The sequence below is a fragment of the Ambystoma mexicanum genome, chromosome 3q (genome assembly GCF_040938575.1).
Source record: "Ambystoma mexicanum isolate Mex_15411 chromosome 3q, UKY_AmexF1_1, whole genome shotgun sequence".
NCBI classification, from domain to species: Eukaryota; Metazoa; Chordata; class Amphibia; order Caudata; family Ambystomatidae; genus Ambystoma; species Ambystoma mexicanum.
This window is the reverse complement of record NC_090926.1, coordinates 348,909,960-348,923,976: the sequence shown is the minus strand read 5'-3', so window position 1 is coordinate 348,923,976 and position 14,017 is coordinate 348,909,960. Positions and strand designations below refer to the sequence as shown.

General features: G+C 46.6%; 1 protein-coding gene across 1 annotated transcript in view; it reads right to left on the bottom strand.

The window, feature by feature from the left end:
- Positions 1-3,836: 3,836 nt before the first annotated feature.
- Positions 3,837-14,017, bottom strand: part of HAND1 (heart and neural crest derivatives expressed 1) — a 28,850-nt gene continuing 18,669 nt past the window's right edge. Inside the window, exon 2 of the mRNA XM_069653976.1 lies at positions 3,837-5,421. Coding sequence (XP_069510077.1) covers positions 5,323-5,421 — 99 coding nt within the window. The 3' untranslated portion in view covers positions 3,837-5,322. The remainder of the gene's footprint in view (positions 5,422-14,017) is intronic.

The following is a 14,017-nucleotide window of genomic DNA, read 5'->3' as shown; positions in this document are numbered from 1 at the left end:
GTTGGAAGGTATGTCGCCAAGTGCCTATATTGCAACGTGGGTTAAAATCCCAGCTTCCCTATTTTACCAAGAATGGGATCCTGGGCAAAAAATGTATTATTCGGAGAAAAAAAACTCCCTTACAGTGAAGAATGATCTGTGGGACAAAATGGTGTCCCTGCATGCTCCTTTGTTATTGGTCCCTGCGCTAGTCACATGGAATTGTGTTATTGTTGCACTGGCCCTCCCTCAGTCCCATATCACTTGATTTGACAGGCAGCTATATAGTTTCACAAGCCTGTCAGTGGGCAGAGGTACTAACATAGAGGACGGACTGCTGGAGAAGTGACATTACTTTAGAGAACTGCCCAACAGGAGAATGAAACTCTTTGCTATGCCCTGTTAGGCTATGTTATGTAGTATGGTATAGCACACCTGCCATTTGCAGTTTCTTGGAGATTCAGGGTCTGCAAGAGGTGGGTGGGGGACTAGCACAGCAGCAAGTGTGCACATCTAAAAATATCAGGCTTTCCGGGGTGCAGGCTTGAGATATTTTGTGGGCTGTCTGGAGACATGGTTCATGTGCGCTCCGGATTTCTAGTGCAAATTGTTTGTGTGTTGTCTGTTGTGGCTGCCAGATTGGGGTTTACATTGTGTGGATGGGTGTTTTGGTGTATCTAGTGTGTTACTGTGTTCTGGGCAATTCCGTGTAGACATGTCTTCTGGCGGAGTAGGTTCCATTCTGTAACCTGTAATATTTTGTTCGTGGTATTGAGGGTCAATATGCCTTGTCTTTAAGGGTGGGAGGTAGAATGATTTTTGAGAGGTTTCTTACCATATCTTGCTCCAATGAGTGCCAAATTTGATTTCATGGTCACACCAGGTAAGCATGGTAATTTGAGGATTTCAACCTGCAATTTAGGCAGTAACCGCACACAGAACAAGGAAGTTATTTGATTCTGTTTGTTTTCACCTGCGACTAAACAGGGAGCCACTGACCAGAAGGGCAATGGACCAATGGACCAGAGGAGTCAAGGACCAGAGGGGAGTGACTCACCAGAGCAGCTGAGGATCAGAGGAGCGGTAGACCAGAGGAAAGAGACTCAATAGGGAGCCAAAGACTAGAGGGGCGACAGGCCACAGTAGCATCTCACAAGGAAGCCACAGACCAGAAGGGCAATGAAGGACCAGAGGGGAGTGACTCGCCAGAGCAACTGAGGATCAGAGGAGCGGTAGACCAGAGGAAAGAGACTCAATAGGGAGCCAAAGACTAGAGGGGCGACAGAACACAGTAGCATCTCACAAGGAAGCCACAGACCAGAAGGGCCATAAAGGACCAGAGATGAGTGACTCACCAGAGCTATGAGGATCAGAGGAGCCATAGAGCAGAGGAAAGAGGCTCAACAGGCAGCCAAAGACTAGAGGGGTAACATACCACAGTAGCATCTCACAAGGAAGCCACAGACCAGAAGGGCCATAAAGGACCAGAGGGGGAGTGACTCACCAGAGCAGCTGAGGATCAGAGGAGCGACAGACCAGAGGAAAGAGACTCAATAGGGAGCCAGAGACTCGAGGGGCGACAGACCACAGTAGCATCTCACTGGGAAGCCACAGACCAGAGGAGAGCAACCCACCAGGTAGAGAAAGGACCCCAGGAGCCGAGGGCCAGAGTGGAGTGTTGCGCTATACATCATCATGTCAGCTGGCTGAATTAAAACACCCCGTTCATGTGTGAACAGGTGCAGAGTCTTCCAATGGTTGCTGGCTGGCACCCACTTGTTTAATGTGGCTCCTGTGGTCTCAGAAGCCTGACATGAGGAGCCGATCACCTGCAATGCAAGCTGAGCCCCCAGCCTCCGTAAGAAAAAATGCTCTATAAATCCCATACATATAATATTAATAACAGACCTGAAAAGACAGTAATAACCAGGAAAATGGCGTTCTAATTCACTCTTTTTGTTCTAACACACTCTGGTCTCCCTACGTATGTTTGTTATTGTGTTATGCTTCTTTTTTTTAGACCCACCTGCTGTGTTGTTAGGTGAGGAATTGTTTTCCCAATGTATTTGCAGGGAGTCAGCTGTTTTGGGCTTGTTTTGAAGGGCCCTGCAGCTTACTGTTTTCCTCCGACCTGGAAACACTGCTGTCAATCTTGGGTTGATAACGCTGTGCTTAAAATAGCACTGCCTTATAAAACAATGACCATGTCCTCATATGAAGCCAAAAGCAAGCCTCTGAGGTGATGTTCATACCTAGAATGCATTGCTTTGTGCTCTGATGTGGAGGTGAACTTCCGGGGATGGCCACTAGGTGGATCTGTGCATGTGCTTCTTATAAGCGGGAATGGCCCCGTCCCTTAGCACATTGCAGGTAAAAGGGATTTTAAAGCCACCATAATATTGATGGTGAATGGTAAAATCCATTATTGTCCATATAGATTTCCAGATCGACAATCCTTAGTGAAATCACAGAATTCTCAGTTTTATATTCCTAGTTTTCATAATACCATTATGTTCCAAGTTTGCCCATGACAACGTTGCGTTTGTTTAACCAAAACATATATATCCAGCTTCGCAATCACACACTGGGTGGCTAGTTCACAAGTCAAAACTTCGTATCAGACACGTGTCCAGTCTGCTCGAAACCAGTTCATGTGCAGCAGCAGCAGGGCAGGCAAAGTTCTTCATAATTCAGAGCGCAATGCATTAAGCGCTGTCAAATAAGTTATGCATAACACCTGTTATTACAGTGCTCAGAAGACAGGCATCTGACACGAGGCGCTGTACATAAACGCACATATGATTAAATAAGATATGCATAACACCTGTTACTACAGTGCTCAGAAGACGGGGACCTGGCACGAGGCGCTGCACATAAACGCACACATGATTAAAAAAGTGATGCATAACACCTGTTATTACAGTGCTCAGAAGACAGGCATCTGGCACGAGGCGCTGCACATAAACGCACACATGATTAAATAAGATATGCATAACACCTGTTATTACAGTGCTCAGAAGACAGGCATCTGGCACGAGGCGCTGCACATAACACACATGATTAAATAAGATATGCATAACACCTGTTACTACAGTGCTCAGAAGACGGGGATTTGGCACGAGGCGCTGCACATAAACGCACACATGATTAAATAAGTGATAACACATGTTATTACAGTGCTCAGAAGACGGGGATCTGGCACGAGGCGCTGCAAATTAGTACTATTATATTCGTTCGCAGTTTGACAACCCAGTAATATGATTGGTTTGGCCACCCTGTTTGCAAATTCATGATATGTCCAGTTTGAACTTCCCAGTGTGCACCATACCTGAACATTTCGAATGTATTCAACCGCAGGGTGTTCTAAATGTGTGCAACCCTGGTATATTCCCAACTCACCCATTACTCACAGTTGGCACAGTATGTTTCGAGTCTTTCAAACCAATTGGCACAATCTCAGAACAGTCCTATTTTACTATTTGAACAATTCCAGCATAATCCCACTTTCAGAAATCTCATTTTAAATTCAGTGTGGACAGACTTAAAATTCCAGTATTCTAGCAGTTTGTCACCCCAAGTAAGTGACCAGTTTGCGGTAGGTGAGTATATTCCAAATTGTACAATCCCTGTGTTTTCGCATACCCCTGTGCCCCATGAAAATGGTGGCATGATTGGTGAGGAGGCTCTGGGCCCATCACACTGAGAAATATATTTCCACCTACACCAAAAAACAAGGGCCGACATAAGATGAAAACTTCACAAATGTGAAGATGGTTGATATGTCATAAAATGAGAAAAACTAGGCTGGTATTAAAAACATTAGCATAATCATATGGAGCAGACTGGTCAGCAGGAAACTGTTTCTATAAAAACTTTATTTTCCAACAAAAACATAAATACTTGGCTTTGCAGTCTTTGTTCTGATAGGAAAGTGGTCATACATTTGAGGTAGAGGAGGAAAAACAATCACACCTTGTTACAGTAAAATTGGACATTTAGGTAGTTAAATACATATATATATTTCAAAATTTAACATAGAAAAAACAACGCAACACGTTTTATTTATGTACAAAAATAAAGTTTTCCACTCCATGGGTAGGGAAGTGCAGGAAAATAAAAACAGAACTAACACTGTCATGGCACTGGAGCTGGACTCTAAAAACACTCGGGGAGAGTCCTGTACATTTAGAGGGGAGGGGTTTGAGGGTATAGGTAGTCTGTAGAACCTGGATGTGGGGTGGAATAAAAATGTGCCCCTCGAGGCAGGCGGTCCCGTCCCACTCCGGGCTCCCCTGCTGCACATTGACCCCGTTTCCAAGGTTCCGGTTAGCGGTGTGCGATCACTTTGCAAATAGCGCCACGTTCATTCGGTGGATGCTCCCGAATTCTTCACTTTTCCCTTTTTTGTCATGAACGCATAGGGGGTTAATATCGTGACATGGGGGTGTCCAAGAAGGTAAGATGAGGAGGAGTACTGGGGTGCAGCAGGAGGTGCTGAAACCTGTGCATGAGCATGATACGCGGGAGTGGCCCTGGGCACCACCAGTGCAGCTTTCGAGGCTTCTCTGTGCTTTTTACAACTTACCGTTCGTTCCCATCGTCCTGCCAGCCGCCCTCCCTCTGAAATCCCATCTGAAGTAGATGAACATTAAACGTCTCGGGAGGGTCGAGTAAAAAGACTACAGTTGATAAGACCCGTTTAAACATGTTGTTTGCTGTACCCTTTCTAGTGGGAAAATTCTACACTAAGAGCAAAGTGCGGGCACGGGCCTCCACCCGTGCGAGGGAGATGGATGGATGGATGGATGGATGAATGGGTTAGTTAGTTGCTTGACCTCTGTGACGTGCGCTCAAGCCGCTAGATGACATGCTGTGGGGTGGGGCGGCCTGATCTAAAGCCGGAATCGGAGCCCTTTTAAGCACACACCTCAGCTCCCTTGACTTATATGGGGTGCGGGAACGAGGGCAGCCCCTCACTTCAGATGCTGCTGTCCTTAAGGTCCACGGAGAAGGCGCTGCCGTTTCCTATTCGTACACCTTTTATTTCTTGTAGGTGTAGGTTAGGGATACCCACTTATGATCACTTCTGGCCTCACCCCCATTTCACATTTGTGTACACAGGCTGCTCCTCTATCCCCCCTCCCCCCTACCCCTCACCCACCCACAGACACACACTTCAGCGCTTGTGAGTCCAGGAGAGGCATTGCACACCCAGCGATCAGTAACTGAGGGCCCAGCCTGGACGCTGGTCTGCTGGCTTGGAGCACTCTGCGACAGGCCCAGCCTGGACACGAGCCTGCTCTCCTTGCACACTCAGTCTTTCATTGGAGCAGGCAGGCCTGCTCAGGGGTTCAGCTCCAGGGCCCAGACCTGCTGGGGCCAGCCTGTCCGCCCTTTCATCTTCTTCTCTCCTGGCACCAGGGAGGCCGGGCATACTTCACCCTGTGGAAGAAGGACACAAACAGTGAGAGGGGTGAGGACAAGGGTGGAGGGGTGCAGGAGGGGGCGGGAAGTTGGGCCAGGACATATGAGATGGTGGTGGAAAGAGGTGATGATTGGGGGGCGGGAGACGATGGGCCAAGAGGAGATGGTGGTATAGTGCCAGAGAAGATATGGGAGAGGGGGAGAATGTGGTGCAGTGGTGGCTGTTTCCACTCGGAGGGCTATTTTATGAACGGGGGCATTTCAACGAAGGAGACACAAACAACCAAGGGGTCTTCAGATGCCCAACCCTGAGAACATTTTTGAAATATTTGATAAAAATGGTGAATTTTACTGTACACTTTTTGTGAATGATAAACACCATATAATTTGCGACCTGTTTTGTAGGGTAACGCATACTAAAATCCGATGTATGCCAGGTCACCAACAGTCCACAGGAGACTGTTCTAACCCACAACGTATGCCCATATAAGACTGTCCCATGCTGGCTATGTCAACCTATGCCAGTTTTTCCGACTCATAACATACTTACGTTAGTTTGTCTTGTACCGCACTAATGCAAAAACAAGAAAACACATCAAAGCTAGCTTCTAAGCCAATATATGTCAGGATCTACTCCCCACCTGAGGACAGAATCATGTTGGCATTTCCCTTAATGCAGTAATGACACTTTAAGAAAATATGTCAAGCTAAGCTTATGCCGGTAAGAATAGACTCATCTTGGGTTTGCCGATTATACTACAATGCCAGAGTAAGAATACATGTCAATGCTGGCAGCTAAGCCAGCTAGTAGTATTCACAGGACACTCAAGTTGGGTTTCCCCATAACGCCAAACTGAGAAAACAACTCCATGCTGTCTGAGCCAATATATGCCAGTATCCCCACATAGGAACACACTCGTGTCAGTTTTGCCCATAATGCAGAAATAACGCCAGTGTAATATAAAATGTACACATAGGCTGGCTGCACCAATATATACCAGTAGCCCCTCTTTAGATCATGCTCATTTAAGTTTTGTCCATAATGCCAGTGTAACAAACAGGCACAGACTGACTTTGCCAATATATGCTAGTAGTCCCAAGACACACTCTTATGCCCTCTTATGAAGACATCTCAGTGCCGTCTGCACCAATATATGCCAGTATCACCTGTAAGAACACACTGATGTTAATTTTGTCCATGATGCAGGTATAATGACAGTAATAACACTTGAACGTGCTGGCTGACGGGCAGGCATTATATTATGGGCACCTCGTTCTCCCTCCCCCACCACAGTCACGCCCCTCCTCTCCCACTAGTAGGCACTGTGACGAATGAACCTCCGGGGCACCAGTGGTACAGGGATGAATATCGGCTTCTAAACCATCAATCAGCCCCACAGCTCTCGTACACCAGAAGGGATCCAAACAGATTGGAAACCCAAGCAAATTATAAACCTCCTTGTCCAATTTTGGTCATAGATCGTTGATTAATTGCAACACAGCTGAAATACAATTATTACCCAATGATAAAATGGACTGTCCAGTCAAAGTTGTATATATCTACTTTATTATCACAACAGAGTTCTAGCACAATACAAAATACAACCCAGCCTGTAAAGGAATGCAGAGGACAGTTTCAAGAAGGAAAAGGGATGCTGACAGGAGGGTAGTTGGTAAAGTAATTAATCGCAATAGTTCAAGGATACTTGGTTTCAACACAAAGGGAGTAATGGGTCCTAAAATGTTACTAGGGGCCTTCGGAGAAGGACCAGGGTGACAGAACCGCAAGGTACATTGTGCTTGTAGAAGGTCTTGGTGCTCGTCAGCGTCGAGCCCATTTCAGGACGCTTTGCAGCTCCTGCAACAGAGTTCAAGATGGGAGACAGCTGCGGGTAGCAGATGGCAGGCAGTTCGGCGAGCGAGGCTGTATGGACGGCTGCAGGCTGGCCTACACAGCAGCTTCGGATCAGGAATCATTGTCCAAGTGCCGTTTGGCGGGTCTGAAGCACTGGTTGAGGCATCTGGGATGATGTTAGCAACTGCAGTGTGACAACAGTCAGCAGTGCAGTCGGTTGCAGCCCGAGGGGCTCGACTGGCTCGAAAATGTCCTTTAAGACAGATGCTGGTTGATCTGTGTCAATGCACTCCTAGCTTCTTCACTGGGCTTATGTCACCCTTTAAGATGGATTGCCCAAAGCTGCGGGAGAGTGTTGCAGGCAACGGCCTTGTCATTAGTTTGGTTCAGATACTCTCTGGCACTTCCCACCTAGGAAGCCTGCTTTCAGAGCCTAGTAGGGCATGCTGTGCGGTGGCTGGGTACTGGTTCTTGAGCTGCTGGCGGGGTCCTCTGGATTCATCTTCCTCTGCTCCTTGGGAGATGTTTACGGGAGGGATCTTCCTTCCCTCTTACGAAATCCTGGCCTTCCTTCACAGGCGGATGTTGTGAGGCAGACTGTACCTTCAGCCAAGGTCCAAATTAGTTCTTCTTCTTACTCCTTGCAAAGTATTCTTATGATCTGCCCAAAAGATGGTCTCAGACCTCTTTTAAAGCCAAATGGGCAACAGTGATTGGTGTAGGGTAAGCCAGCCTTCATGAACCAATACGGGTTGCCACCAACAATCTCCTATATGCATGAGGTCATAACCAGAGTGCTTTGCAACAGAAAAGGTAAAGGGGTGAAAACATGTAATATTAAGCCCCCCCCCCATCTTCCTGTCTGCTGTGGATCAAAGGGTCTCTCTAGTTAATGGAGCTCTCTATGGTTCCTGATTAAAGCGACAGATCTCCCTTGAAGCAGCAGCGAGAACAGACTTTGTTTCCATAAATCCACATACTCGTACCTTTGGAATGATGTCCCCCTGCAGGGGGTTGCCTACGCCCATTTATCACCATCTTGGCTCCATAACATTATAATGACGTTTTTAAGGTTGCATGGATTCAAAGGTTATTGCTTCCACTCTATTTATTCAAGCCTGTAATCTTCTATGTTATGTTAGTTGAAAGAGTTTTCTGATCTCTGCTGCCCAGAATTTGGTGAAGTCCATGTGTTCTCAGTTGAGTACTCTAGAGCTACTTGTTATGGCCAATCGTCTACTTTAGGTTATGTCAGAAAATCTTTTAGAGGAAGCAATCAGAACATAAGCTGTCTGCCAACTGGACACAAGTAAGAAGGTTGGAACAAGGAATTTTGGTTTCAATGTTAACTGGTTTCTCTCACAAATTGCCTGCTGTCACTCTATGAGAAACACCTAGACTGGTCTGTAATATGAATGGAACATAACTACATTTGTACATCCAGTCTTGTCAAATGGTAAAGCTTACATATGAAATATATCCCAGTGGTACAGGCACATCTTAGAAAAAATGTTGAATCAAAAGAACTCAACCCCCTTCTCATGGTTACAGCTCTGGTGTCAGCAGGTGGCAAAATGGAAATAAAGCAAGTTACCTGCTGCAGGCGATGTACTGCCAATCCCTTGGGCTGGAACGCCCTTAAAATATGACATTATTACAAGTGAAGTTTGTAAACTCTGCCTGGGCATAAACACCTCAATAGAATAGACAGTTGGAGAGTGTTCTTGGAATCTTTGGCTGTGCATCCTCACAGTGGAGTAATGGATAAGGGCGACCCTGAACATTCATGTGTGGGAAACAACAGCATTCCTCGTAGCTGCACAGCGCAGGCACTTTTTATACCAAATTAAGTGGTTCATACGGTTTTGTTTACATTATTGCTGTTTGTGCCACTGTCCAAAATACCCAACACTCCAAGAATAATGGATTGGGCTACCAGCACAAAATTACCCTAGTTTGGTTAGGCTATGGGTCTTGCCAGCGTGCATTTAAGGTAATTTAAATCTTGTTTTAACTCTGTAGAGTTGTTTGGACTGTACAATACATAGGAACATTTTGAGATTTGTGGATATAGATATAGATGTTCTGCTGTCGTTTGAAGTAGTTTCATAGTAAAAGTCTTACCTTGTATTTAAAATATAATAGATGTAAAGATTACTTATAAACATCAGAGTTATGTATTGTGCGACATACTTTGCAGTTGGTTCTCCTGGTAGTACTGAGCGTGCTGCCAGAATGTCAAAGACACATGATAGACCCAGGAGGGATGCCATTTTCCTGCTTAACACTAAGCAGCTTCTGTATTTATGGGACACCTTTACAGCTATGAAACAGTGTGTACCTTTTTTACGTAGTTTTTTGCGCTCACTCTTCTATGGCTTTGGGTATGGTATCTAAGGTTTCTTGATGCACTTGTGAATTCAGATTTACTCTTTGCCATTTTAACTTCTCTATGATCTATTTCATGCTTACACCTTTTAGGCAGCCACAGACCTCTGAATTCTGGTGCCTGGGAGGGAAATTAGTGCTTGCTTTGGGGCCACTTTGGGGCCACCTGTTGGAACTTTATGCTTGACTTAAACATAGGCAAGCGCTTCATACTGTAAAATTATTCATAATTTTAAACCTTTACTTTTCTGAAGGGAAACCCCTCATTTTTCCAATGGTTAAAAAATGCATGCCTTGTATTTGAATATAAAAGTGATTGCTTAGCACAGTGTATGTTTGTACTGATTATAAAGAACTCTCAAGATAATGTGAAGTGGCACCAATAAACCCAATGAGGGTTTGGCTGTTTTGCATATTAAAGAGCACTTTGGGAAGATAAGAACGACCAAAGAGCTTTATATCTGTCATATGTCTGTGAGGGTTGTATGACTGAATCTCTAAATAACTAAAGCACAATGGGTTTGTACACATTTCCTTTTTTTTTAAACCAAAATTCACCCTAACAATAAAGGTTTTGTAAATATCTAGAATATGAATGTTTGGCCAGGACAGACTTTGGGCATGATTCATGCAATTATTTGCGCGGCAACTAGGAACCTTGCACGCCAAACTGAATGTGAAATCCCTTTTGACGATCCATGGAATCGACTGCACTTTTTTGTAACTTGCGGGGACTTCATGTAGGCTCAGCACGTCTCTGCGAGCGTCAGAGTGCCTTGCGTGAGACACCATGCAGAGCGTGGGCGTGGCTTGCGCAGAGGGAAGGTAAGGAGGCAGAACTCGGAAAATGAGGAAGAAGAAGGGGAAATGTGTGGTTACGAGGGACAGCCCGCAGTCAGTCCATGGCATGCCCACTATTGTGCGGAAACAATACGTGTTCAGGGATCCGGCCGTGCAACCTCCCGTCGGGGAAATGGCCATGCATAGCCCTCATACTATCCACCACCCTGAAGGCAGGTAGACACATGTGCATAGGATTCAACGTGCAAAGGTAAGGTCGGGTGTCGGATTTAGGGGTGCGTGCACGCAGCCAGGGTTCCGATCCAATTTAGCGGTGCGTGTACACAATATAGCAGTGTGCAGGAACAGTTTATAGGGGTTCGTATGCAGATTTTCTGATTTCTACCCAAGCTACGATAAATCATACAAATGTTGTCACAGTGCAGGTCAAAGTTACTGGCACCCAGCGCAGGGTCCCCGAGAGACATGCCTGCTTGCGGGGGTCCCTGCACGCTGTTTTCAGGGCACATGCATTTGTGCCCAAGGAGCATGTAAAGATAGCTGTTTCTGGCTGTTTTTGCTTTGCCTGGGGCGTTCCGGCTGCGACTTGCGTGTACGGTTACTTTGTGCAAACAATTCCATGAATACTCAGAGCATGCCGGCTCGCGCAGAGCTGTTCTCGGCACACAGGATTTGCGGGATCTCTGTGTAAAATTCCATGAATTGGGCCATTTAGCTGTCAGAGTGGAAAGACTGCTAACAGCTCAAAATTACACACACAGTGTGGTGGATCAGCCAGACTCGGAGAAACAAAATTGGCTATATATTTAAAAAATGACAACCAGTAAAATAAACTGCAATAAAATGCTACATAGTTTGCTGCCTTAAGCCTGGGCATAGTCAGCCTTGTTGTAAATACATCTCTGGGTACACTTTCTGTGTGGAGCCTGTCAGTCTCCATTTGAATAATGAAATGAAAACTGGCACAGCATGGGACGCACCCCTGCTAAAAAGCTGAAATAAACCAATCCAGCACGTGCTTGAAAGATGTCAAGTTAAGATTCCTATGTAACTGGAATATAATCTTCCATCTTTTCAGCTAAAACAGGGGTGGGGGGGCTGTGCCTTTGTACCCCAACACACCAATCACCGCTGATATGGTGATATGGTGACAGGTGCGAAGTTGGAGAAGAGGGCATTGGAGGGGAACAGATGAGATGAGAGTGCAGATGAGATGAAAGGGGAACAAGGACCATGATAGGGGCCGAGATGGGGGGAGAAGTGTGGGTTGGCAGAGATGTCAGGGGGACACAGACAAGGATAGGGGGGAAATACAATGAAGGAGACATGGTTGAGAAGTCAATAGAAAAAGACGAAGCGGCAGAGACGATGGTGAAGGGGAGGAGGAGAAGTATGGGAAAGGGGAGATGACAAATGGACAAGGAGCGTGAGTGATGGAAGGGAAAAGGATGGGACGAGTCAGAAAAATTCAAGAATGGCAGATGCGATGAGAGGCATGCATGAATGAAAATGAGCATGAGAAAGGGGGAATAATGAGAAATGGGGAACATGAGAAAGGGGGCCAGGAACATGAGATGGGGCTGAGAGGATGATCTGGAGGCACAGAAGGTGATTGGAGTACAGAGGCCAGAGACAAATAAAAGGGCGAGTGGGCAAACCATGGGAGGTGAGATGAGGAAGAAAAGATGAACGAACATCAAATGGGCAAGAAACAAAGCGGGGGGAGGGAGCAGAGGGGATGAAAGGAGAATAGAGGATATGAGGCAAGAAGCCTAAGAGGGGCAGACGAGAGGAGGAGGGCAGCTGCGATCTGAGGAAGAGCAGATATGACAGGGGACGAGTCACCCAAGAGGGACAGAATGAGAGTGGAGGCAGAAGACGAGCAGACTGATAACACATGGGAGGGGCAGAGAAAGCAAGGACAGAGTAGAAGAGAACCTCGGAGGTGGACACGGCGGAGCACGGCGGAGCACACCAGGGAGGGAAAGACTACCCAAGAGGGACAGAACATGTGGGTACAGGAAAGGCCAGAGAAGACAAGGACAGAGTATAAGAGAACCTCGGAGGTGGACACGGCGGAGCACACCAGGGAGGGAACGACTACCCGAGAGGGACAGAACATGTGGATACAGGAAAAGGCCAGAGAAGACAAGGACAGAGTAGAAGAGAACCTCGGAGGTGGACACGGCAGAGCACACCAGGGAGGGAACGACTACCCGAGAGGGACAGAACATGTGGATACAGGAAAGGGCCAGAGAAGACAAGGACAGAGTAGAAGAGAACCTCGGAGGTGGACACGGCAGAGCACACCAGGGAGGGAACGACTACCCAAGAGGGACAGAACATGAGAAGAATCACGAGGGCCACGTTATGAGCGCAAAGCAGGCAAGGAACATAAGTGAGTGACAGAGAGCCTGGGAGAAAGGGCAGACAGGGGGATGACACAGAGCATGAGATGGACACACGCGGTGAGGGGCCAAAACAGGAAGCCGTGCCTAATCCAGAATTTACACCACCAGTGCAAACAGGCAATCTAGAAGTTACACCGCCAGTGCTAACAGGCAATCCAGAAGTTACACTGCCGTGCTAACAGGCAATCCAGAAGTTGCACCAGCCGTGCTAACAGGCAATGCAGAAGTTACACCAGCCGTGCTAACAGGGAATCCAGAAGTTGCACCAGCCGTGCTAACAGGCAATGCAGAAGTTACACCAGCCGTGCTAACAGGCAATGCAGAAGTTACACTGCCAGTGCAAACAGGCAATGCAGAAGTTACACCAGCCGTGCTAACAGGCAATGCAGAAGTTACACCAGCCGTGCTAACAGGCAATGCAGAAGTTACACCAGCCGTGCTAACAGGCAATGCAGAAGTTACACCAGCCGTGCTAACTTACACTGCCAGTGCAAACAGGCTTGTGACCAGCAGGACTTTCTCAGCCGGGGCTTCAAAGGGTTCTTTCTTTTCCCGTTTGCTCTTGTTTGGGACTGGCTGTGCCCGTGTAGTTTCTATTTGTTTTATAGACTGTTCTTCCACCTTTTTGCCAATATTATGTTCATCTTCCTTCATACACTGCTGCAACCTGTTGCTAGGCAACACCCAACCTACTCAAGGTCTTTGCACAAGCATTCTACCTTTTACTTTTGGTTCCATATTTCAAATGTGTTTTTTCCTGTCCCTATATTTATCCCTTTCTCTCTGTTCCCTATTCCCCTCTTCCTTGCCCATGTCTGCTTCTATCCCTGTCGATTACACCGCTGGCGTCTCTCTGCGCCCTCCGTTCTTCATTAAGGGTTGGTTTTTAGGCTATCCCTCATTAATAAGGAAACATTTGCATACATTTATAATCATTGTATGCAAATGTATCTCATGTATATTAATGAGGAGTATCCTGAAAACCCAGCATGGATCCGGCCCTCCAGGCCTGGAGTTGTGCTATGGCACTTGCTCCTCTACTGCTCCTCCCATCATTTCCATTGGTGTCTTGAAGGCTCACTCAGTAGGCAATAAGTCCCACTCTATTTTCTCGGTCTAATACTTGGAATTCTTCATCTGACACTATCAACACTGCCTC